Raw genomic sequence first — 25,791 nt, 5'->3', positions numbered from 1 at the left:
CCCCTATACCTTGGACCGAATTCTCACGCCTCCCTCAGCCAAAGGGAAGCTGGACAAAAGGAGCGACAGCATTCAGGTAGATTGAGGGTCCGATAGAAGAAGGGTGAGACAACAGACCAGCTACTGTATATTCCTGCTGGGACTCCCTCACATGTCGGCATCCGGGGGAACAAATGTCACTCTGAGAAATGTTACGACTTTTGCATGCCTTTAAGTGCCCATCAGCTCATATCTTTACGTGTCATCGAGTTGAGTTTCGGTCAGGTCTCGCGGGAAACGCGTCTTTTCTTTGTGGTTTTCTTTTGTGCAAACGTACACGTAGCATGTATGCTTTTACAAAAGAAAACTATGATTCAAATTACCACAATTAAGCATGAAAATACTAAGTGACAAAACATTTCTAAACTGAATTTGATTTGTCAAGTAGTATCTGAAAAACCTTTGAAGAATAATGACTGCCACTTTCTTAACAGTCAAAAATCTGCACCTAAAACTACACAATGCCATCTGTTATCTATCTAGAGAGGGTGTATATTTACAACCTTGTGTATATCAAAATTATATAAATATTTGGTTATACATCTACTGTTATTCATATATTGATGTGAAGCTACATATATAAGCAGTTGGTAAATATATCTGAGGTTTATACAGGAATACTGGGTATTAATCATTGGAATAAAATCCCCTTAGATGATGGCTGTTGTTTCCTTTCCTCTGTGTTTTGGTGTGAGCGGTGCAGATTTTTGGGGTGATCTCTGGCTGTGTGTTTGCCGCCTGAAGCAGCTCCATCAGCATCAATGATCAATGTGGCTGCCTACCTGCCCTCCCTGGGAAGCGGTGTCCCATTTCTGCTGCTTTATCCTGCTGCTCCCGCTGCTGGGACAGAGAGAACAAGGAGAGGTTTGTTCCTGCTGCAGCTTTCCCCCTGACACCACGAACCCACCACCAACCACGAACCGACCAAACCATCAAATAACAAAAAAAAAAAAACAACCTAACTATCAATCAACCAGATGACTACTGCCTGCTCTGTGAAATACTACTGGCAAAGGGCAACCTAAAACAACCAGGGCCACAGCTAACACTCATTTCAATATCAATTTGATCTACAGATTGTTTTCTCAATCAGCTGATTGATCAGTTGGTCTATCAACCGAAAACACTGAATAATGCAGCTTACAATTTTCCAAAGCCTGATTTGACATATTTTATTCAACCAAACAGTCGAAAAATTAAAAAATCTTTTGTCACTCAACTTCCATATAAAGGACAAAAACCAGAAAATATAAACACTTGAAAAGCAACATTCAAGTCGTTACTGACAATTTTTCCTGAAAAAATAACATAACTTATTTCAGACGTTGTTACTAAATAATATTTGTATTATAGCCTATTTTTACAATTGTTATTATTGCTAATTGAAATAATTATTTTTTTTACTTTATGAAATGGGAATAAAATACAAACATATATTTCTTTAAATATAATGAAATATAAATTCAATCATTTTAAATGTAAATAAAATGTAGCTTGTATACACTTGACATTAAACTAAAAGATCTAAATTAAATCTAAATTACTACAACATACAATGATTCTGAGATCATTGAATATTAAAAAATAATAATGATAACTCACTTATTAAATTCCTCCCTGTTAGAAAGGTTCACTCTCTCAACACCCCAGGACAGATGCGCTGAAATCCAGACAAAGAAACAAAATATAAAATAGCCTCATAAAAATAAAAATGAATCAAGTCCATGTAACTCAAATAAAAGGAGAACCAACAAAGTGAAAAAATAGAAGCCAGATTAAGAGAAGTGACAAACTTAAAAAGAAGGGTCAGCTGCACATGTGAGAGATGAACCCGCTGTCATCTGATTTACTCTGAACTTTGAAACGGAACATGTACAAATCCTTACTTTGTATTTAATCCTCCAAACAGCAGATCGGAGACAATATTTGTGACTCACCTTGATATATTAGGACAAAATACAAAGATAATAAGTGAAAAAGCCTTCTCCAGCTCCGTCTTAAATAGGGATCCATTCGTGTTTCGCGGATCCGCAGTCAGTCGGGTTTGGACAGCATCACCTGTTGAAAAGCCTCCGGCTGGACTCCCGCTGCTCCCTGCGCTGCTCCATCCGGCTCATCCCCGAGCGGCCCGCCGCGCGCCTCAAGAACCGAGGCACCTGCTCATTAGCATAAAATATGCACAGGTGGGCGCGCTGGTGGGCGTGGCCCAGACAGGACGATAACACTATACGGGTGCTGCGAAACTGATGATCTGAGCAGCAGACTGAAGATATTAGGTAAAGCGCCTCTGTTTCCAGGTGAGGTTTGATTTAGTGGTTTAACATTTTTTAAATCCAGATATAAGTAACCACAGTGATGTGTTCTTGGACCAGTCTCAGTTTGCTGTTTACAAAAAGTCTGAATCAAACGTTACCAACATGAAGTGACAAGTGTAACTGAGCAGTGTTGACACTGAGCAGAAGCCATGAGAACAGTGCCCCTCTGTGGTCCACAGTCAGCGGAGCATCACAGCAGCATGTGGAGGGAACAGAGACCATCATACACAATGAAACTCACAAGATGAATCCCTAGATTGCGCAATTTTTATCACATTGGCAATAAAATTGAGGTATGACAGATTAAGGGAGACTTTGATTTTTGGTCACTCGATTGACTGACCAAATGTCAATTTTGCAATTTAAACCTGCAAGCAGTCTGGCCATATCTGGAGCTTTCTATGTAAATGTCTGACCCACTAATCTCTTTAAACTCAACTTTAATTGCTGTTTATTAATCAAACATTTGCATTGATGATATAATGAACAATGACGCTCCTAGTGGCCAGTGATTGGGGTTCAACTATCATTTCATATATTTGAGAGAGATGTTGATGAAGGTTCTCAGTCATTCAGGTCATGTTAATTCAAAGTTCTGTATCGCAGTTAACTGGACTTTCACCTCTCATCTAAGAAGCTTTCTCAGTTCTACCTGACGAGCAGAGTCTGGACAGCAGAGTCTTGACCTGAGGAAAACTCCTCAGGTCAAGACTCTCAGTTCCAATTCCTGCGAGGACAACAAAGTTAACTTCTTGGCTAGAGAAGACAGATGGTTTGAAAGAGGACTGACATGATCCATCTATGACATCCAGACATCTAAACTGGTAGGACTTTCTTTGAACAAAGGAGGTGGCCTACGACATCACCCACCTACAGTGCAGTACTGAGTTCCCTCCCCAGACAGCTTAACTACCAATCACACCTGAGCTTACCTTGCCCGAGCAGCCCACATATGAAGGCCATTTGGGTCAACAAGCCCACAGGTGCCCCTAAGGACTCAGAGCTCAGACATGTCCTTAACAACAATATAAGGACACTCCCACTCAGAGTTAAAAAGCCTTAAAACTCCCCTCTAGTTAGTGAGAACTGGAGTAGCCTCTTGGGTGAGAGGTGAAACGTCTTCATGAAACTGAAACGAGTCCAGTTGCCTACGATACAGCACTTTTGTGAGAGCATTTTCCAAAATACATTTAGATGTTTCAAACAGAAACCATTTAAGGTCCAGTGTACTGGATTTAGTGGCATCTAGTGGTATGGTTGCACATTGCAACCACCTTAACATCCCTCACCCCAGCCACCAAACATGCAATAGGTCCTCTGTAGAGTCAATTTAAATTTGTTTGTTCCCTTCTTGGCAACCGTAGAAACATGGCAGTGTGAGATGTGACCCACTCCCACTGAATATATAAAACCCTCATGGTAATAATAAAAACAATTTTTGGTTTCAGGTGATAACTGATAAAAACATGATGATTGTTATAGTAGTCCATTTCTGCCATCATGATGATGTCTATAGGTTTCTGATGAGCCAGAATGAGTGGGTGGTACCAGCGGGCGCCATCTTGCCAGAACCTGACACCCCCTTTCTACTGGCTAATCAATAATGGGCCACCTTGCTAGAAGCTGCCAACCTAGCTCAGGATAAAAGAAACTGTGATTCATATATAAATATAAGCTAATTTTGCCTCACGTCATTCAGGTGAGTTTGATTACAGGATATATTTGTGTTTATTTAAGTTACCGAATACGAATAGCCTGAATACCTTATTGTGCTTTAGCCTCAAGGTAGCAAGCGAACAGTCAGCACCAAGGGTGTGTGTGTGTCCATATTTGTGTTCAGTTTTGTCTTTGACAAAAGTCAGAAACTCCCCAGAGAGTCTTGACGTTTCTGTTATTCTGCAGTGTCTTTTCTTCTAACCATCTCTTCTCTGAGGTGAAGTACATTTCCTCTCCCTTCAGAGGGAAGAGTGAAGATACATCCTCTTTTCAACACAAAGATATGAAAAACAACTCTGCATGCCCTCCTGAACTCGGGGCGTTTGTTCTTCCTGAAGCTTGGCAGCTTCACCAGAGTTTTGCCAGTCAATGCTAACTGGGACTCTCATCAATCCAAAACACCGGCGTCTGTCCCTCCGCCACTGTCTGTTTAATTAAGCACGCAGCAAGTCATATTATTTGTCAGATATTTGCATTCAAAATTCTCCAAAAGGCTTCAACCCAACAAACACAGCCACCAGAAGTCAAGATCAGTTATTAGCTGAGGTTAAGCCCAGCAAGCAGCTCTCAGCTTGCTGTCACTCAATGCTCTTAATTATACATGACCTTAAGAGACCAAAACCGTTCTTTTCACCAGGCTGTAAACATTTTAACGTGGGCTCTCAGAGGGCTTCACTAAAGGAACTGCAGTATTTGGTTGATTTGCTTTGGCTTTATTTTTGGTTGCCACTTGATTTCTGCCAAGAGTTCCTCCTAAATCCTACGCACTGGGCCTTTGATATTTCCATCTTTGTTGGGCGTCCTCTGGATGCTGTTCACACTGTGACGACCTGATCTGAACCCAAACATAATGCCTCCTAATACCCGACAGGAAACACACACCTTTCATATCACTAGTGACCCCAGTGTCACCAGCTGTGCAGATTTCTATTAGCATGTGAAAGTCTGGAGGAAACTCCTGCGTCTGTCTGTCTGTCTGCCGTCTGGGTAAAAAAGGCCTTTGACTGACCGAAGCCCTCAGAGACCCCAACAGGCTTTGTGTGGCCCAGCCAGGAGGTGTCTGCTTTCATAAATGGAAACGGGACCAGCAGAGAGGGGGGCAGAGTGGAGGTAGGGTTTAAGAGGCAACATTAAAAAAAAAAACTGGAAGTGTGTCTGATTCTTAAGTGCGATTAGTCTGTTGCTCTGTCACACACACTGTTTCAGGTTCTTGTCTTTAAGGGCGTACAGACTGAAGAATCCCTCTGAGGCATACAAGGCTTTTGCCCCATCAAACACACACACACACACACACATGCAGTGTACAGGAAAGCTGGCGCCTGCTTTGTGCCCTGCAGACGGCTCATTAAAGCTCCCATGAAATGACTGATTGTTTTCTGTAGATTTACGTGTTTCTGCATGAAATTAGATGTTGTGCACCTGAACAATGCATCTGATAATATTTTATCTCAGTACTCTCTGACCTCACTAACCTGTGTGACACTCAGCCCCAAAATGCACAACTACCCATTGAAGACTCAAATATTAATAAAAATTTAGCGTAGCTCTATGAGGCTGCACTGAGGCACATGGTGTTTGTAGCCAAACGCTAACATCAATATATGAACATACTGATGTTTAGCAGGTGTAATGCCAAGTTCACACTTTTAGTTTTAAAGGGGACATGCATTCCTTTCCCTCAGTGTTTTATAAATGCTCTTGTACATGTAAAATATATCTTGAAAATTAAAAAGGTCAAAGTCCGTACCAGGAGAAGCCCCTCTCTCCAGCACGAGACAATGCTGCTAAAATGTCTCGTCAGTGGTCTCGCCCTTAATTCCTGCATCTTGTAAACCTATTCTGGTATTAACTCACATCAAAATTACAAATCTGAAAATGAACATAATATGTCTCCTTTAACCTGTAAGCATGCTCATCTTTGCTGATGAACACAACGTAGATCTGAGGCTGATGGGAACATCAATAGAGCTCCAAGCATTTAGTCATAACCCAAAGTATTCAACAAAACAACTTTTTGACCTGATGATGATGATGCTAGAGAAAAGCTAATGAATCAACAAAGTCTACACAACAAGGAATTTTCAGTAGCGTGTCGCCATTCCATGGCCTAAAGCACCAAGCTAGCCAAACATTTAAAAGGTACGTAACTCCATCAATTTTAAACATTAAAGTGAAACTCTTGCCAAAATGCAACTGTGAATGTATATGAGTCAAACTTTAGTGTAAAAAAGCATGATTACCACAAAAGAGGCACTTTTTTCGTGTCAAGCTAATTTTCAGTGGGAGTGCTTGGGGCACTTTTACGATATCATCAAAATCGCTATTTCTAAAACACTAAGAAGGCTCGACACAACATGAAACTTTGCTCGTAGTATCACCAGGGTCTCTACACATGAACACGAGCATTGAGAAAATTGTTTGTGTACGCAAAGTTTACTAAAAAGAGAGTTTTTGAACAACTCACCTTAGCAGTAGCTTGTTCCGCTAGCCCTTCCATGGCAGCCGAGAAGTATCGATCTCAGAATGCGAAGTAACATGGAGGAGAGTTAAGGTGGACCGCTACTGTCTTCTGGCAACAACTATCCACACAATATCTTACATGGCTTTTGATTTTAGTATTGTTTCTTATAAGAGGCTCCTTTTTCAACTTCAAGGTCAATATTGTTTTTTGCTAACGACAAAACAACAAATTATCCGTGCATTTATATGGAACTAAGCTTTAGGAGCGGTCCACCTTAACTGTCCTCCATGTTACGTCGCATTCGGAGATCGACACTTCTCACTGGCAGGATGGCGGCGAGCGGAGGAAACATCTGCTAACGTGAGTTGTCCATAAACTTCCTTTTTAGTAAACTTTGCATACACAAACAATGTTCTCAATGCTCGTGTTCATGTGTAGAGACCCTGGTGATACTACGAGCAAAGTTTCATGTTGTGTCGAGCCTTCTTAGTGTTTTAATAATAGCGAATTTGATGCTATCGCTAATTTGTCCCAAGCACTCCATTAAAAATGAGTTTGACCCGAAAGCGAAAATACGGTAAATCTTAATAGTGCCTCTTTCGCCATAATTATGCTTTTACACAAAGGTTTATATACATTGACAAAAAAAAGCCTAGGTTGCATTTTGGCAAGAGTTTCATTTTAAAATGTGTGCAGGTCCTTGGGAGAACTATAGCATATGTGAAAAAGTAGTATACAGCCTTTTGAGGCTCCAGAGGAAGCCACATATCACTTTTCTTAATACATGTCATCTTCTTCCTTTTCAAAACATAGCACCTACATTACCCACAATGCCGTTGGGTCGCTGAGTGACATCACCAGAGGCAATTTATCAGATTGCATGCAGCTTCCTCCAGAGCCATAAGAGGCTTCTATTTTTCTCGACATATAAAGATGTATTCCCCAAGATCTGTAAACACTATGAATATGTTTAATGTGTAAAATTGATGTAGCTCCCCTTAAATTCTCATTAATTTAAAGCAGGCTTTGCCTCCATCTTATAAGCATTGGAAGAGGTTCAGTACGATGTGAAGCAAAAATAAAGTTCTTTACAGAAACTAGATAAAATATGGAAACCGCTTTTATCACTCATCAGAACTCCAGATATGCCCGGTCTGGGGTATTCTGTTTTCTATTTTTCTTGAGGAGAACATGAATATTTGTGGCGCTGTTGAAATGTGCAGCATGACGCTGCAGTGGTTGATACTGAAGGTTTTGATCCCGGCCGGGGCAGGGTCCTTCATCATGTACATGAACCATTTCTTATCCAATAATGACAATCTATATGGAGTTTTTGAATCCAGTAACTGATAATTGAATTACATTAAATATTTTTCTTTTCAAAGTCATGAGATAAAACATGAGACAGAGGAGATAGCTGACAGCTACTGCATGTATCAGAGCTTTTTGAAGGGAATACTGGAATCTTTCATCTTCCATTTCTCGTCAGTTTAGAGTCACTCAGGGTCTGAGAGCTGCTCGCCTCTCTGGATGCAAACAGCAGCAGGAAAAAACACGTGGTATTTCTTGATAGCAGAAGGAACATTTGTAATTCAATTTGTTATCAAATATCTGTCAGTTATACTAAGAAATAGAAAGCTTAAAACTGAAGCCACAATATGTCCTACAGAGGGAGTGACCTCAAGATGACTAAATGAAAACAAATCAGTCATCTCTCCTCTCAGCTTCTGTAAATCAATGTTCATTTTTAATTCAAAGGCAAGTTCTCATACAGATTAAAGACGGTGTCACATCTTGGAAAAAAAGCTAAAACTTCACACTATCTACACATCAGGGAATTAAAAATGCATAAATATTTACACAAAGTGTTCGAATGATTTGAAACATTTGAAAGAAGACAGCTGTCAGAAAACATTAGGGTATGTACAGAATATAAGGCGTGTCGCCAACTTGAAATATCTTTGTAGGTTTTTTTTTAAGCAGAATCTTATCATTAGATGTCAATTAAATCCATACACAAAAAATGAGCCGAACGTGAATCAAATTTATCTTCCATCTTAGTTTCCTTAGGTTTGCCTCTTTAGTGAAACAGCAGATAAACAGAGGATTTTACACTCCTGCTGCGCTGCCTTCAGTGTATGTGTGTATGTGAACTCGAGGATCTTTGGATTGAGAGTCCTGCACACTGCTGGTGTGCTGCATTATCTGGGCCGGTGGTTGGCGAGAAGGAAGTCCTTGTCTTTGCAGGTGAGACAGAGTTTGAGGTTCCTGAGAGAGCCACCGGCAGCGTAGAACGCCCAGATGCCCATCAGGAACAAGATGACGTAGGTGGGAACCAGGCTGGCGACGTACTGGGGGTTCTGGAAGGTCTGCATGAGAAGAGAAACAGATGAACGCAAAATGTCAAAATACATATGCTCTTTTCCAAATTTACTTTTTTTGGATCTAGTGCTATTTTTGTCATTGCTTTCGATGCCCCGTCCCTCAACCTTAGCAACACTCACCAGACAGGAAACGATGAGGTGGCTTATGACGACAGCAGCCACGGCCCACCAGCGCTGCTTCTCACAGGCATCAAAGAAGACGACGCCCCAGAACATGTGGAGCAGGATGATGGCCATGGTCATGAAGGCTGAAAGAGACAAAGGGTTACATGAAGGACTGTGTAAACTCTAACTACTTCATCTACATCTTGGCAGGACAATGACACATACACACACTACAATTTCAAATAACACACTGCAGCTGACTGGACATTACTGTGGGCAATGCTACCTGAGGACAGGAAGTAGTGCTGAGAGTCTCCATGGATCCCAACGGTCCCCGGCCCCACAGAGTCGGCCAGGATGTTCACCACCGAGAACGCTCCACTCATGAAGCCGAAGCCAAGGCCAGACACTGAAAGTAAACAACAGCAAGGGAGAGTTTTACTCCAATGCTACATTTGAATTCATCGCAGGTATCAGTACTGAGGTAACATGAATTTCGGCACAGAAATTAAGTGTTGATTATCATTTAGATACAGAAAATGTGTCTTGCTCAGATTGTCCACCAGAAAGCACAGAGAAGTTAATTTTGTAACTTTAAAATATCTCCCTCCGTGTATATATTAATTCTTTATTAACAAGCAAAGGCATCGAGGTCCTGACTTTCAGTCCATAGTGTAAAGCAACTTGATTGTGTCTTTCCTACAATCCTCAATGCCTTGTAAATGTCCACATCTTTCGAGTGTTCACAGGCTGCATACTAGGACTTCCATGACAAGTATTAATTTGATGTGTAAAATCAGTGAAATGCCGTTTTTTAAAAAAACCAAATGGCTTAAAATAGTCAGCAACATGATTTTCAAACTCTCACATGTCTATACGGAACTTGTCAAGACACAAAAAGGTGATCAGTGGTCACTCATCAGATTCCATCATCGTGTTCAGCAGCGGCACCTTTTACAGAGCACCATGCAACTTTAGTCATTGCTGAAAAAAAAAAGCAACAGGTATTGTGAAGCGAAGTGCAGACTGACTGTACCATAGGCCAGCTGACGTATGGAGATCGGCATGGTTTCCTCCTGACTGAGAGTGAGGAGGCCTTCATTTGCTTTCCTGCAAGAAAGCACGCACAACACACACATCAGTGTTTTAGTCCAAAGTTTCACTGTGTGTTGTAAACAAGAACATCAATAGGAAATATGTGTGTCAGTCAGTGGAAGATGATATGAGCTGCAACAATGACCCTTTGACAGAAAAGGTATCAAGGTGGGAAACTGGAACAAACTGGGACACCAGGGCAGAAAAACATCCTGGGAAAATACTCATCGCGGTACGATGATGATGATGATGATGATGATGATGATGGTGCATAGGCTACTTGTGTCTTGTAAGACAACCTAATGTTTTTAAAAAATGTTTCAGACTGAGGAGACTTAATAATTGTCGGTTGCAGCCTTAATTCTGAAATAACATCTTGCTGACAAGCAAGTGTACACTAATATAACAAGACAAAAAAACAATGACAACCTCTACAAAAACTGATTTAATGTGCGCAAACGAGTTTCAAACCTCAGTCATGTTTACTGTCACAATTCAGAAACAAAAGAAATGCTTTTGAAAATCATCAGCAGTCATTTTTTGCATATCAGTCTGTGCTATTAGGTCTTAAAAAAAGACATGGTCCCTGAAGGATGCAAGACTAACACATTTTACGGCAACAATGCTGTTTATTTAAAAACACTAAAATACTTAATCATAAAACTTTAGTGGCCTCTGGTGGCTGCTGATGCTCGATAGAATTGTCTGTGACCCTAATTCTGAACTAAAACCTCATTCTCACCAGATTTCAATAGTGTGTGACAAGATCTGGTAAACTCAAATAAGGCAAAGTGCATATTTAACTACATCTGATATTCGAGTCTGACGTTCATGGGCAGTACTGACCCATGAAACCACACACAAAGAACACCGAGCTGGTGAGACAGGTGCAGGAAGATCTTAGAAAAACAGACACAAGGATTTTATATGTTTGGAAAACTGTTCGGCTTTCTAACTTGCAGCTGCATTTTAAAGTCACAGTTGAATTGACTTCTGACTTAACAACATATTAAATAACAGCTTTGTCATATACAGTGGTTAAGTATGGGGCTGGGTATCACCAGGTACCTCGTGATACGATACCATCACGATAACGATAATATCACGATACAGCGATTCTGCGATAATCGATGTATTGCAAGAAATTTCATCCACGATACATCACGATATCTGTGTCACATGAATGACAGCCAAGTAAAACAAAGTGTATACTGCACAGTCTCTCTCTCTCTCTCTCTCTCTCTCTCTCTCTCTCTCTCTCTCTCTCTCTCTCTCTCTCTCTCTCTCCTCTCCTCTCTCTCTCTCTCTCTCTCTCTCTCTCCTCTCTCTCTCTCTCTCTCTCTCTCCTCTCTCTCTCCTCTCTCTCTCTCTCTCTCCTCTCTCTCTCTCTCACACACACACACAGACTGCAACTTAAATATTATCAAATATCAATATTTGGCATCAGTGTATCAATAATGTACCTCAAGATGAAATATTGCGATATATTGTAGTATCAATATTTTGGTACACCCCTAGTTAAGTATGTTGATTTGTTAAGCACCCACTGCAAAATCAGTAAGAATGAATATGCAAAGAATATACTGTGCAAAATTATGTTGTAGCATGTGTATGTTAATACATATGATGGACTCGGTTTCTACATAAACATACAACTCTACACTGACTGAGATGAGGAAAACGCTGGTAACAGGCTCAGTGGCAGATGAGAAGATTCACACTGAATAGTAATGAGTGATTATGTGAATTTTTTTTTTGTGACAGAGACAGTGTTGAAGACAACTATGTGTAAAACCAACAGAAAGCTGTGAGCACTGTGGCAGCGACTTACTTCAGAAGCTTGTAGTAAGCGAAGCGGAAGGTTTCTTGCAGCAGAACGGACAGCACCACGCCGAAGATGAGGAGACCTTTCTGCTGCGCCGCGCTGTCCTTATTACTGATCTGAACCGAGATGAACCACACCAGAGAGGACAGCAACAGAGACACCAGCCAGAAAAATGCCCTGAAAGAAAAATAACGAGAAATACTCAATTAGTTATTTGGAGGAATAAAAACTCGGCAGATATGACATTAATTTAATTATGGCATCTGGGAGGATTAGTATTGAAAATGGTACCTTGTTTGATTTCAGTCCAATAACTCTGCCAGATCGTATTGCCTGGCATCTACACTGGACTGTTTATCTTCGAATAACACTTTATCAAGCTCTTAGTGATCACATGGCTGTGACATCCAGCCTTATAGTCTAAGTAAATGCTTCGAAACAGGCTATTCCTATAGAATATTCACTTTTGGACAGGCTGTCAGTTTTTGGCGCAATACCAGCCTTAGAATGAGATACAGATTGAAGGCTTACCAAGCAAGAGACAGCAGGACACGAATGTTAATGTCATGATCATTGAGATCAGAAAGGCACTGAGCACTGAGATAACCTAGAAAAACAGACCATCTGACCTGAACTGATTTTTTACAGTATTATTGACTTTAGGTCAAGATGAAATCAAACATATTTTAAACGGAGAAGCTGGAACAACAGAGCTGGGGGGTAATTTTTGCTTCAGAGTTAACGAGTCACAAATGGAAGCTAACAGTAGCAGCTAGCTAATGAAGCGACCTGTTAGCTAGCAAGCTAGCATTAGTAAATACAGTGTTTTGTCTGATTAAACACGGGATTTTAGTGTCGGTATCACTCTATTTTCAAGAGCATAAGTTTACTCTCTCCAAACGCTGATTGGTATCTCACCCTGCTATCAGGAAGATGACCCTCAGTGGCTCCCGGGCGATGGTAAACAGGAACAGAGCGATGGCTGGGCCGAAGGCGATGAAGGTGCAGCCGAAAAACACCGCCGCCGTCATTTTGGCTCTTCGTTGGGTCAAAGTCAGCGGTCAGCAGCGACCTTAGAAAGGCCTTCTCTTGTTCCGTTTAAGGGTTTTTTACAGATACTTGTCTTTAAAACCGGACCTACAAATCGTGACTTTCTGTTGTCTTGAATGGTTCACTTCACTTCCTTCTACTTCCACACAAGGCGTATCACAGGGTCTGCTCGTGACGTCACATATTGTCACGTGAGCGAGGAAAAAAGGTTTCGCCAAAAAACTTTATTGTTAACAAAGATAATGACAAACACATTAAAAATTATTGACCCAAAATCCAGAACTTTCCCCAGTTCATATCATTGATTTTCTGGAGGAAAAAACATATAAGAACTTGAGAAATCCAGCAGCTGCACTTCAAATACTTTTTAAGGTAGGCCTATAATTTCAGCCTTTTTGTGATTCCTCGTATGTGTATTCTCAGTCTCACCAGTCACATATCTTCACTAGTTTTCATGTTCTGCTATGCTGTGACAATCTTTTTTTTATTATTTAAGAACAACTAAATTCTTAATGTAACAGAGCTGCATTAAACATTGAGTTAAATTTATTTTACACTAATGATATGCCTGTCTATTATTTGTTTCACATGTTTATTTTATTCTTTTCAAGTTTTGCCTTTTACTTTATTTCATTTGAGTATTTTTAATTTCATAACGTAACTTGTCTCATTGATATCATTTGTGGTCCTAAAATGTGTTTTGATTGATCCACGTAGAGTGTTCTGTCTCATGCACCCTTTTTCTAATTCAAGATTTATCCAATTATCATCATGAAACGCAAGAATAAGGAACACAACATATTTATTCCATCATTTGTACAATTTTCAAACAGCTTGGATTGGCAGACTACACAGAAATGAATGATGCTGGTAAACAGCAGAACAACACATGGATTTTTAAGCGTCTGTCTCGAACATCTTCTTTCTGCCGTCCATCCCGGCCTTGTCTTCGATGTTCTTCCTCCAGTCGCCTGTTTGCTTCTCCTGAGAGAAACACATGGAAAGAAAAGCATCAGATTCCCATCAGTAATCTAATGATAAATGGTTTGTGAGGGGTAATGATCTTTAGTCTGTTCTGTTGTTTTGATTGCTTGATATTAATCTAAATTACTGTTGTGTATTAATGAGCCAAACATTTATTTGAAAGATGAAACCACAGAATTGAGAGCAGCACAAGGAATCAATAAAAAGAAAGTTTAATTTAATTGTGCCCTAATTTTCCTTCCGTGTCTGATGTAAAATCTGGAGCACCCACCTCCTCTTTCACCTCCTTCTTGACCTGCTTCAGGTTGGCTCTCAGGTCCACGGACACTTTATGTTTGGAGCCCAGCAGAGCAGCCAGCATGGTGTCGGCCGACATCCGTACCTTCTTCAGAGCCGGCTTCTTAAACTTACCCTTCAGTTCCTGAACCATCGACTTCAGGTTGTCAATCTGACGGAGGAGACACTTATTCAGACGTGTGTGTTGTGTGTTTTCTAAAAACTTATGGTCTTCTTAAATGCCATGGGTTGTCTTGAAAATCCATCCACATTTAAAACGTATGTAAAGCATTTTAAAGTCTTGTATTCATATACATATAATTTTGTTTCTGTGGAAAGTTCACAAATAAAGGTGATCCTAGTTTAGTTTCTTTGGGCTGATTTTATTTGATCCATTGGGAGTTTAAAGAACAAATCTGGGTTCATATGAAAATCAAATCACACTGGTGCGATCTTTCACCAAACTTCACTAGACTTTAGAAGACGTACCTCCTTGTTGGACTTTTGAACTTTGGTCTCCATGTCGTATCGCTCTTCATCAACCAAATCAATCTGCTTGTGAAGTTTCCGGCACAGCTCCTGGTGTTGAGTTAGACGGGAAAAGAGAGGAGTGAAGGTTACAACTTTATTCACGAACAATGCTGATGCACCAAGCAGAGGATCCACTCTCTCAAAATGTTTTGCTACAAATCAAGTTTTCTTCCACCTCTTACTCTTACTACATGTTAAATGATTTTGTGTTACAATATAGCATGTAGATTAATACATGTGTAAAGCCACAGTATTTAGCTTTCTCTAAACATCAGGATATTTCAAAATGAAGCTGCATTGATTGATTTGTCTTTCTTTCTTTTTGCCACTTGGGGGCAGTGGAACAAGTTGAAACACAGCCTGGACATATTATCACCTATACACTTGTTGTAAACTTGTTAGCAAAACTTATACACATGCTTATTTACACACCCAGCCCATACAAAACAACTGTATGATTTATTCTGACAAACAAGATTCCAGGTGCATGTAGTTTACGGCAGGGACGCAGGAGGTCAGTCACAGCTGAGGGTGCTGAAGGGTTGATCTCGTTGTAGTAAATGGAGCACACCGTTCACAATTTGAGATGTTGTTGCACAATGTATTAATTGATTAATCAACTGCAGGCACCAACTGCAAAGAGATGAAGAGGGAGAGACATTCCCCAAGACTCTCTCTTTAAATGGTTGAAGTTGAGAATTGTTGAGTTAGGAGAAACTTTTTAACTTTGGGAAGCGCCGTTTCACCCAGGTTCTTTTTTTTAATTATTTTTGCTTTCTTGTAAATTCAGTAAGTGTTATAGCCTTGTTTAGTCTCCATATCCCTGGTTTAAAGTATTGAAGGCAATTCAAGAAAAAAAAAGTATTTTGATAATCACAATCTTTGGGATGGATCAAATAATTGTATTCGCACTAATAGGTAACACAGACCTGCTAGTTGTTGTAAACAAACATTGTGATTAATTGATTCCATTGAGTTTTTTGTGAAAAAACAATCAGGTCTGACTCAAACAGCCAATCACCTGCTGTAGCATCTCATCAGCCAATCACAGAGGCAGAAGGATTTGGAATGGAGTGTCGTGTTGCCTGGTGACACAACAGCAACACTTATTAGCCAACAGGAAGCCTTGAGACTTTTGCGTGATTCTACTTTTCCCCCCGATGATTATACAACCATGGAGAAGAACTACATTGAAAGAGTTGAGGTTTCGGTTGCGGAAGTACTATTGCTGAAAAAAGAGCTTCACATGTACAGAGAAATTATAGGCGAGGTTTACGAACCAGATACAAAAGTGGAGGAGGAGTTTGAGAATGTTTTGAAGGAGCTGCAAAAGATGAAGAAAGAATGGGAGACCTGGTCTCAGAGTTGTGAGTGGTCTGTGGAGATGACAGAAAGAAAGAGTTCACAGTGTTCTGTGGACTCTATCGGAAGTCAGAGCTCAGTGGGATCTGTGGACTCGATCGGAAGTCAGAGCTCAGTGGGATCTGTGGACTCGATCGGAAGTCAAAGTTCAGAAGACGAAGGCCTTCATGACGAAAATAAGGAGCTGACGGTTGCACAGTCATTTAAGATGGTCAACAGTGAAGAGATTGCCTCTGTGCAAGAGGAGGAGCTCAGACCAGAGATGATGAAGGAGAGATGTCAATCGCCCAAGAAGAAGGGCAAGAACTTGTCTTGGTGGAAACGATTCAAAACATTTTTTGTTTGCGGGATGAGTCACGTGGAGATGGAGGAGTAGATGGATTCAGTTGCCTGCAGAACCTGAATCTGACGTCTGTTTCATGAAAATGAAGCTGCTTTAGGGCATCTCTATTTCCTGGTTGGTTATGGTTTTCACCTTACATTTAATGTTAAAATTGAATGTTTCCTCAAGGAAAAATAAAACTTGAGTACAAGTTTGAAATGTTGACCTGGCTTCCGGGGCCGACTCTGTCTTTTTGCGGGCCCTATGCAAGGTGCTGTTTGGGGGCCCCTATTTTGTCAAACTACTATGATAGATTCCTAACCCTTTTAGGTGATCAAGAAAGATGCAACAGTCGATGCAACAGTCTATTACATTTTAAGAGGAAAACAGGCTAGAGTCGTGAAAATCTCTCTCACTTTAAAATCAAACATCTTTAATCGACCCAGCCTAGCAAGTTGAACTGATAGAAAATGATAATACAAAGTACACAATGGCGATCCTCTATAGGTCAATAAATGTAACTGATGCAGTGTTCCTCCAAAAAGTTTATTTTAAATTGTAAAACATTTTTAAACGTCAACATTATGGTCCGGAGGTGCTGAAGGTGGCCGTGCTGCTTCCTGGTCCGCGGCTCCAAAATATTTCAGAATTGCTCCTGCAAAGACAAAACTCCTCAAGTTACCAAGCAAAATAGATCCTAAACAAATATTCATACTATATAATTGAGTTATGTTACACTAATGCAGCAATTCATAATCTGTTTTTATAATAAGCACTGCAATATACAGCACAGAGTCCCTTAACCTATATTCTGTGGGCAGAACGGTCATATATAGTATAGTTTACTTTAAATAGACTTTAATTTGTGTTATTATAATTATTTTGAATACAACAAAGTAATACATCAAAAACATAACTAAACTGAAGGAATGGAGGCAAATCTGTTCAAATGTCACAGTAAATATTCTAATAAATGTGGTTAAAAAAAAGACTGCAACTAAATCAGTAGGGTAAACAGTAAACCACTCAGAGCAATAATCCACTGCCACAATAGTCCATGATAATCCACAATAGGCTGAATATGTATTAGTGTTGTTTAGCAAACTTCACATTAGAGACCTAGAAACTGAGGACACATTAAAATTGATAAATTTATCATAAAAATAATCCTCAAGTAATGTTACGTGGCAAACATTTAACAGCAAAGGAGGTCTATGACGGAACAGCAGCTCCCACTGGACGACAGTACAGCAGACATGACAGACATCTGCCTGACAACGCACCCTCCCCCCCAAATGTAATGCCAACACGCTGGACCTGCTAAAATTCACTAAAACAGGTCTCACCTCAGTCTTATAGCATTCACATGTGTGTGACATATACATTTTATTTGAGCACTTTCCTAAAGCAAATACTTACGCTAGCTAAAAATGTGGCATTAAAGCTCCCCCTCCACCCCACATCATGAAAAAAAACCTTACCTTTATCCTGAGAGCGTTTTTCTTCATCTAGTTTCTTTTTTTTATTATTCCTTCAAAATTTGTAGGAGAAGAAAAGGCCGAAAAACGTACGGAAGAAGAAGAATAAATTCCAGAAGAACTAATTAATCAACTCAAGGAGATGAAGAGGGAGAGACATTCCCCAGACTCCCTCATAAAATGCCTCAATTTGTGAATTGTTAAGTTAGGAGAAACTTTATGAACTTTGTTCGAACAGTTTGTTTCGAACAAACTCTTAATCATTCGCGCTTTCTTGTAAATTCTGCAAATGTTATAGCCTCGTTTAGCCCCCAGATCCCTAGTTTAAGGTATTGAAGGCAATTCAAGGTAATTTGTCTTAAAAAAAAATTGTAGTTTGTCGTTCTTTCATACGACACAATCATAGAAAACAGGTACAGTTATTTATCTACATACAATCATACTCATACACCCTGGAAATAATGGTACATTCCCTTTGAGGCGGCAAGTCTTCTGATAATCACAATCTTCGAGACGGATCAAATAATGTGTGCTGACCTCCTGATTTGCATTTGAGCTAATAGGTAACACAGGCATTTACTACCTGCTAGTTATTGTAAACAAACAGGTCTGACTCAAACAGCCAGTCACCGGCAACAGCATCTCATCAACCAATCACAGAGGCAGCAAGATTTGGAATGGAGTGTTCCTGTTGCCTAGTGACACAACAACTCGGGGTGGGGTGGTGGACTTGACCTGAATCAGAATAACAGAGACTATAAGTGCTCATTCAGCAGATCACAATCATTCGACGACAGGAAGCCTCAGGAGAGAGCACCCCCGATCTGGATTGTGGATCAGAATCAAAGAGATTATAAATACTCCGGCAACAGATAACACACATCAGGCAACAGGAAGCCTTGAGACTTTAGTGTGATTCTACTTTTTCCCCCGTTGATTATACAACAATGTAGAAGAACTACATTGAAAGTTGAGGTTTCCAATGCGGAAGTACTATTGCTGAAAAAAGAGCTTCACATGTACAGAGAAATTACAGGCGAGGTTTACGAACCAGATACAAAAGCGGAGGAGGAGATTGAGTATGTTTTGAAGGAGCTGTAAGAGATGAAGAAAGAATGGGAGGTCTGGTCTCAGAGGTCAGAGTGGTCTGTGGAGATGACAGGAAGTCAGAGCTCAGAGGACGAAGGCCTGTATGAAGAAAACAAGGAGCTCCGTGAGAAACTCCTGGATCTCTAGGGAGAAATAAAAGCCAAGGATTCTCGGATCAACCGCTTGCTCAAAGCCATCCAGGACAAGAATCTGACTGTCGCACAGCCGTTCAAGTTGGTCAACAAGAATGATGAAGCGATTGCCTCAGTTCAAGAGGAGGTCCAGGAGCTCAGAATAGAAGGTGAAGGAGAGACGTAGATCGACCAAGAAGAAGGGCAAGACATCTTCTGGGTGGAAAGGATTCAAAAAATGTTTGTCTGCGGGTCGATTCACATGGAGTTGGAGGAGTAGATGGAGTTCAGAGCAGCAGCAATCAGTCGCCTGCAGAACCAGAGATCTGATACTGGTTCATGACAATATAGATGCTCTAGGGCAGTGGTCCCCAACCTTTTTTGCAGCATGGACAGGTTTCATGTATGACATAATTTGACAGACTAAGGTAACATGCAGTCTCCAGCAGATGTCCACTCGCCGTCCCCGCAGCTGCAGTTCAGCCACTTTATCAGCCAACTTGAATACAGTTGTCCATCTCCCTCTTCTTCCGTCTCATCATAATTCCTTTTTTCTTTGCAAAGTAGCTCTCCAAAGACGTTTGTTTTACACTCATTTTAGCTAGCTTGAGGGCTTATTTTTTAGGGTATACTGTGACTGAAACAGGTACGTGTCAAGCGCGCCAACAGGAAACAGACGGATATTGTTAAAAGAGAATCTGTTTTTCAAAATAAAACAACTTTCCGAGTTTGATCGTCAATATAACAGAAATAAAATAACGCTTTTATTCTTTCTCTGCAGCCCGGTACCAAACGACCCACTGGCCGGTTCCGGTCCACGGCCCGGTGGTTGGAAACTCCTGCTAGGGTATCTCTATTTCATTGTTGTTTAGGGGTTTTCTCTGGGCACTCCGGTTCACCAATCTTACATTTAATGTAAAAAAAAAAAATGTTGTGTAGTAACATTATTACATATTACTACATTAGACAACCACAGCAGTATAAAGGGAACTGACACACTGCAAGAACTTTTCATGGAGGAGTAAAACTTGAGCACGAGTTCAAAATGTTGATCTGGCCTCCAAATTTCCCCAATCCTGATGTGACTGAACATCTTCGGGACATCCTGAAAACAATCCCAAATCCATGGAGACCTAACCATGGGTCGGACTCTGTTTGGGCCATCGAGGCATCATCAAGCTCAGTCTTCATCTTATCCTTCTTTTTAACGGCGGTACTGGGCTTCCATCTTTGTCACGGTGATCTTGGCATAAACAGGGGAGGTTTATTCCTGGCTGCTGCTGTGCACTGTAACATGTTATTTTCACCACAGATTATGCAAACCAGTGACCAACACCTGTGGTCATGTGCCTTTATCTTGAGATCATTTTAATTACAATGTGTGGTTGTTTTTGACCTGGTTACATTCAGGAAGTAGCAAGGTTTACAAATGAGGCCCCTGGAAGGTGGACACAGCTTTTGTCAGTGTTCACATGTTCTTGTTCAATCTGTCAAACCCCACGACAGGAAGCTGCTGCAGCAGAGTGGTGATTTGTGTTGACTTTACAAATCTGGCTAAGCTAGCAGATGTTTGATGCCTTGAACTATGTCCTGGGACCCTATTTGTACTGTTTCTTAAGTTTGGTGCTGTTCTGAGGATTATTTGTGTCTTTTATTGTTGGCTGTATTGTTATGGTGTGGTCTTTTCTGAGGTTGCTAAAACTACATAAGCTAACGGTCTGCAAATTTGATCACTCGAGGGGGGTCTTACTCGGTGTCATGGTGTGTTAGACCATGGATTAAATACCGGAATATCCCTTTAACAGCGTGAAGCTTTGCTCAAACGAGTCAAGTGATGAAACTGATGAAAAAAATATTATGTTGCCTCTCATTTTAGCTCTTGTTAAAGCCAAACTATTGGGCTGAAAGAGGCTAAAAAAAAAGATGAGGGAAAATACATGCAATACTTGATACACCCTGTTAATTAAGAAAATATGAAAGAAATCTAATGTTTTTTAATCAACTTTAATCTCAAAGGTTGTCTCTTTATGGGTTCATTCTATGCTTTGATTCACATTAAGACATGGAAAATAAACATTTAGGTATTTTAGAAATGATAACTTGTTTTGCTTTGTTTTGTTTTGTTTTAGAAACATATATCTGATCTTTTCAAGCCCAAGAGAAAGTACTATAGAGATGCACTGAAAACAAGCGGACACCTAGTCAGATTCACTGAATATACAAGTGAGGTCGTATAGTACTGGACTGCTCGTGTGGTTCCCATTTAAAACACAAACTCATTTTAACAAAAGTGGAGCATGACAAAAATTAGGTTTTTCTGTTTGTGTTTTTAGCATTCAACTACATTAACTCCCATGGGATTTTTGTTTCCCCATGCCCCACCTGTGTCTCCTGGGAGCAGCTGTTGAATGTCTAAAAATAACCATTCTGTGTTTGTTTAAATGATAATGTGTTTACATGTAATGGGCAGATACAGTGTGCATAAACATTTAGCCATCAGCAAATGAACTGGCAGTGGATATCGGCTCTACTGTTTTATAAACCTGCTAAGATAAAGATCAGCCATATTCATGATCTAAGTGTTTCTGTCCTCCACCCAGCATCCAGGTGGTGGAGGTTTACCTGGAGCTCCGGCATGCAGCCTGGGTTGGAGAAGGTGGGGCACTTCTCCTCCATGTACTGCCTCTTCTCCTTCTCGGCCTCACATGCCTCCTCCTCCAGCATCGCCTCACCGATCTGCAGCAGCAAGCTCTGAGAGGAAGGCGAGGAGAGAGTCTTGGTCGTTTTTTGGGATATGATATTCAGTGTTGCTGTTTTATAACTTTTTGATTGCAATTGTTTTTATGGCAGTAGTGTATTTTTAAAGACATGCTGCATTAAAGCCTTCCCTCATATAGTTTCTTCTTTTCCTCACTTTTTCCTCCAGTAAATATTCACTATTGGCTTCGTATTACAATTATTCTACCATTTATTCGGCAGAAAAACTAAGGTCTAAGGTTTCAATCTTAAAAACCTGGTTCAACAAAGACGTAATTTGAAACTGATTGTTTTAAAAACTAGATAATGTTGGAGAATCTGGATAGATAAAAAAATATTGTGTTTTTAGTTTATAAATTGCATAAATTACTCATTTATTATTATCAATTGTTGTTGACTACTTATATGCCAATTGATTAAGAGCTGATAGACTTGAGTCTTGAGTCTGAGGACGAATCTAGCTGAAAGTGTCTGAAAGGAGTCATATGTGGGGAGCTGGAAACTTTAAGGTGATCCTCCCAGAAGACTTCTCATATTTATAGATGGAAGGTTGTGGGTACTCATTAAAAAACACCATGGTATGTATGCCAATTAAAATTCACAGCCATTTTCATCACCCTTTTTTACCTGATGGTCACCGAAAGTCAGTAAGAGTAATCATCTGAGGCTCTTCAACATTTATGCCAACTTTTAAGATATCCTTATTTAAATCAAAGGTCTGGTTCCCAACCTGTGGTAGTAAGGTAAATCTGAGGGTCATGAGTCAATTGCAAGAAGATATAAGGACAAAAAAAAAATATGCTCTCAAGCATTCCTCTAAATGTTGCTTAACCTCACCTTCACAGACCTCTAAATATTATTGAGATTGAACAGACGTATATAGATATACAACCAGTGACAAAAGGTCACAAGTAGACGTTGCTCTGTTTGAAGGGGTCACAAGCCAAAAAAAAATTTGGGAACCAATGGCACAAATGACCACCTGACCAGCATTGTTGTAAAGGTTGTTTGTGGGACATGATGTATTTATTTGCTAGACTAAAATTTCCAGCTTTATGATTAAAAAACAGTTTCATAAATACTAATGGTTCCTTTCCTTGTGTGTGCAAGCTTCTAATTCATGTCCTGCACTGTTTTAATGTTTTCCCATCAAGCTGCTTTTTTCATTTTCAACACAAATGTGTAAAGTAAAAAATTCCAGGCCTTCATCAGCACCATCTTACTGTACCTTGAGTTGATTCCTCCGGCTCGACGACATCTTTTTCCTTTAGGGAAACAGGAAGAAGAAGGAAAATAAGATTTACATCATGATTCTTTGAGTTTTATCAATTCAGAAAGTTTCCTCAGTGCTGATCAGGACTTACTCTGCCATCCTGACTGCAGTCGATTCTTGCCTGCAGAAGCGAGATGAATGAGAGTACCACAGCTCTGAGGCCTGTTTATAGGTTTTGGTTCAGTGTGTGTGTGTGTGTGTGTGTAGGTGTGTGTAGGTGTGTGTGTGTGTGTGTGTGTGTGTGTGTGTGTGTGTGTGTGTGTGTGTGTGTGTGTGTGTGTGATGACCAGTAGCAGTTGTCCACAGAAGCTGTTGGTTGAATTCCACTCAGGGGTCAATGGCGGCAGCTGAGCCTCAAACAAACGCCTCGGGAATCTCTAGACAATGTAGGACCAAGACAAGGACTATGCAGTTTTAGTTCAGATGGTTGGGTTTAACTTAGATAATCTTGATTAAAGCCATTGATAAGCTGGCAATGTTCTAACTCTAAAAAAGACAGAAATCAACAGTGAAGTACTGTGCGTATCAAAGCTGATTTATCTTCTGCGACTGTGCCAAAGAGCTCCATTGTTTTCCCAAAAAAACATTGAAAACACAACAATGAGACAGTGTTGCTCTGGGTGACATGTTCCCTTTATTGCCACAAGTGCACACACTGTACTTCATTTTGACTCAATCCTACATAAATCACTCTGCTGCCTCAAATACACACAGCAAAAATGTGGTTTAATCTGCCGCTAAAAATAGTCCCCGACAAATGTTCTTTTTCGCCCTTGTTTGAGTTGCGTTTGTTAAAAACTTCCTCAACCAGCTGTTTTAAAATATTATTGACCCTTTTTAAACTATGGAACAAAATGATTGTGTTTTTAAAGAGTTATGTCTTCAGTAGGAAGCGATGGGCTTCAGACTGAGTTGGACAGTTTTTATGGGATTTGTATAAAAGTCTGCGAAAAACTCTAAGTGTGGACTATGAACTACTATCACAGCGATGACACTATACAGTATGTGAAAGATATAATTGTCTTCAAGAATGCTGCCTTCAGTAACAATGGAGCCAGTAAACTTAAGCTAATTCATCACAGTACTCAGCTGTCAAGAGACAAAGCGTGATATCTATGAAGACTGGTCTGTGACATTTGAAGAGAGAATAAAACCAGCCAGCACATGATCTTCTATGAGGACAATGAAAGCTCAGTTCACTAAACTGTGGAGTGATTTCTTTCTGCTGTCCTTGGTTTCCTCTGAGTCAGCTCAGCTGTAGTCTGTAACAGCTGACTGCCCCGTTCATCCATCTGTGTTTTTTCATTCCTTCCTTTCATTAGTTCACAGACAGTAATGTGAGCACAGCATAGATACATATGTGGCTAAGTGAAAATAAAGATATGTCCCTGGATAGTGGATCGTAAAAGCGAATGTCGACCATTATGTTAAAAGTATTTCATAATACTTTTAAATCAAGTGAAGAAAACAATAGTAATAGCAGTAATAGTTTTGATTCATAAAAGAAGCCAACTTAAACTGGGAAAGATATAATAACAAAGAAGAGTTTGGAGGTGAAGCGTATGACAGTAAAATTGTTAGACTGCTGTTTAAAACTGACATTTTGTTTCTGACTTCTTCATTCAGTTCAAGATCATATGCTGTAACTTCTGCCACCTCCAGAAACACGATGAAGGAGAATGTAAATTAGTTCATGGAGCTGAAAGCAACTGAACGTGGCATGTGAACAACTTTTCCCAGAGATGATGTTGATCATTCAAGATCTGCAGACACAAAAAAAAAAAAAAAAAAACACATTTTAACTATATTTCTCCCACCAGTTAGCGGAGAGGTTTGTGGATTAGGAACCTGATTGTGAAAACTGATGTTTGTTCCTGATTTAACCTGAACTCACTTAAACAGATTCTCATTTTTGTAAAGATAAAAAAAGAAGTAAATGAAGCTGAATAACAGATTGTTGTAAGAAGACAGATGGATGTGTTGCTGGTCGAGAACCAGAAAAAGCCTCCCAGCAGCTGTCAGCTCTAAACTGGGAGGATTTATTGCTCTTACTGGTTCCCATTATATTCAGCTGCTTAAACAACCTGGGAGGGAAGGACAAACCAGTCACACACACACACAGATAGAGAAAGAGAGCGAGAGAGATGAAATGTAACTAAGTACATTTATTTACTGTACAATCTATAGGCACTGGTACATTACTGGAGGCAAATATTTCACTTTTACTCCTCTACAACAAGTTAATTACTTTAGTTACTAATTACAGTTTGCATGCTGCATCAGAGTCAAAGTGGCATAGTTTAAAATAAATTTATTTCATTGGTAATCTGCTAAAAAAATGTATAATCAGTACAACCATTCCATACAGTCAAATACATAAATGTTTAATTAACTTCTACTTTACTAACTTACTCTGATACTTAAGTTCATTAATTTCAAGAACATTTCTTTTGATACTCAAGTGCCTTTAATATCAGATATATTCACATCAAGAGAAAAAAAAAATAACAGCAATAAAAAAATAAAAAAATAAAAATAAAAATCACTTAGGCTAATACATTTTTTTGACCCAGGATAAGAAATATCATACATGTATGA

General features: G+C 39.9%; 3 protein-coding genes across 4 annotated transcripts in view; all 3 read right to left on the bottom strand.

Moving 5' to 3' along the window:
- Window positions 1–2,088, bottom strand: part of otog (otogelin) — a 54,434-nt gene extending 52,346 nt beyond the window's left edge. The window contains exons 1-3 of the mRNA XM_030413450.1: window positions 1,977–2,088; window positions 1,642–1,699; window positions 822–879 (exon numbers count right to left, since the gene is read on the bottom strand). Of these exons, the coding sequence (XP_030269310.1) occupies window positions 822–879; window positions 1,642–1,699; window positions 1,977–2,052 (192 nt within the window). The 5' untranslated portion in view covers window positions 2,053–2,088. The remainder of the gene's footprint in view (window positions 1–821; window positions 880–1,641; window positions 1,700–1,976) is intronic.
- Window positions 2,089–8,251: 6,163 nt separating this feature from the next.
- Window positions 8,252–13,174, bottom strand: aph1b (aph-1B gamma-secretase subunit). Its single transcript, XM_030415538.1, has 6 exons — window positions 12,859–13,174; window positions 11,947–12,117; window positions 10,057–10,130; window positions 9,307–9,429; window positions 9,036–9,163; window positions 8,252–8,900 (listed from the first exon to the last, which is right to left on the bottom strand). The coding sequence occupies exons 1-6, from the start codon at window positions 12,969–12,971 to the stop codon at window positions 8,733–8,735; spliced, it is 777 nt and encodes a 258-aa protein (XP_030271398.1). The 5' UTR covers window positions 12,972–13,174; the 3' UTR covers window positions 8,252–8,732.
- Window positions 13,175–13,775: 601 nt separating this feature from the next.
- On the bottom strand, window positions 13,776–23,331 carry LOC115580275 (troponin I, fast skeletal muscle-like). Of its 2 annotated transcripts, XM_030414459.1 has the most exons (6): window positions 23,285–23,331; window positions 23,149–23,185; window positions 21,786–21,914; window positions 14,740–14,829; window positions 14,246–14,422; window positions 13,776–13,974 (listed from the first exon to the last, which is right to left on the bottom strand). In XM_030414459.1, exons 1-6 carry the CDS (start codon window positions 23,290–23,292, stop codon window positions 13,888–13,890), a joined length of 528 nt encoding a protein of 175 aa, XP_030270319.1. In that variant the 5' UTR covers window positions 23,293–23,331; the 3' UTR covers window positions 13,776–13,887. The 2 variants fall into 2 exon arrangements, with proteins under 2 accessions (XP_030270319.1, XP_030270320.1); XM_030414460.1 differs by lacking the exons at window positions 21,786–21,914; window positions 23,149–23,185; window positions 23,285–23,331 and adding an exon at window positions 18,379–18,534.
- Between the last annotated feature and the right edge of the window lie 2,460 nt (window positions 23,332–25,791).

The sequence above is a fragment of the Sparus aurata genome, chromosome 4 (assembly GCF_900880675.1).
Source record: "Sparus aurata chromosome 4, fSpaAur1.1, whole genome shotgun sequence".
NCBI lineage: Eukaryota > Metazoa > Chordata > Actinopteri > Spariformes > Sparidae > Sparus > Sparus aurata.
This window is presented reverse-complemented; position numbering and strand designations above follow the sequence as displayed.

Excerpts from the sequence above, each read along its gene's own strand:
- aph1b (XM_030415538.1), bottom strand. The coding sequence starts at position 12,971 with ATGACGGCGGCGGTGTTTTTCGGCTGCACCTTCATCGCCTTCGGCCCA. Across the intron at positions 9,430-10,056 it reads CATACGTCAGCTGGCCTATG|TGTCTGGCCTTGGCTTCGGC; the intron begins GTACAGTCAGTC and ends GTTTACTTTCAG. Across the intron at positions 8,901-9,035 it reads ACCTCATCGTTTCCTGTCTG|ACCTTCCAGAACCCCCAGTA; the intron begins GTGAGTGTTGCT and ends CTTCTCATGCAG.
- LOC115580275 (XM_030414459.1), bottom strand. Across the intron at positions 21,915-23,148 it reads GCCGGAGGAATCAACTCAAG|AGCTTGCTGCTGCAGATCGG; the intron begins GTACAGTAAGAT and ends CCTTCCTCTCAG. Across the intron at positions 14,830-21,785 it reads GCTGCATGCCGGAGCTCCAG|GAGCTGTGCCGGAAACTTCA; the intron begins GTAAACCTCCAC and ends ACTCAACACCAG.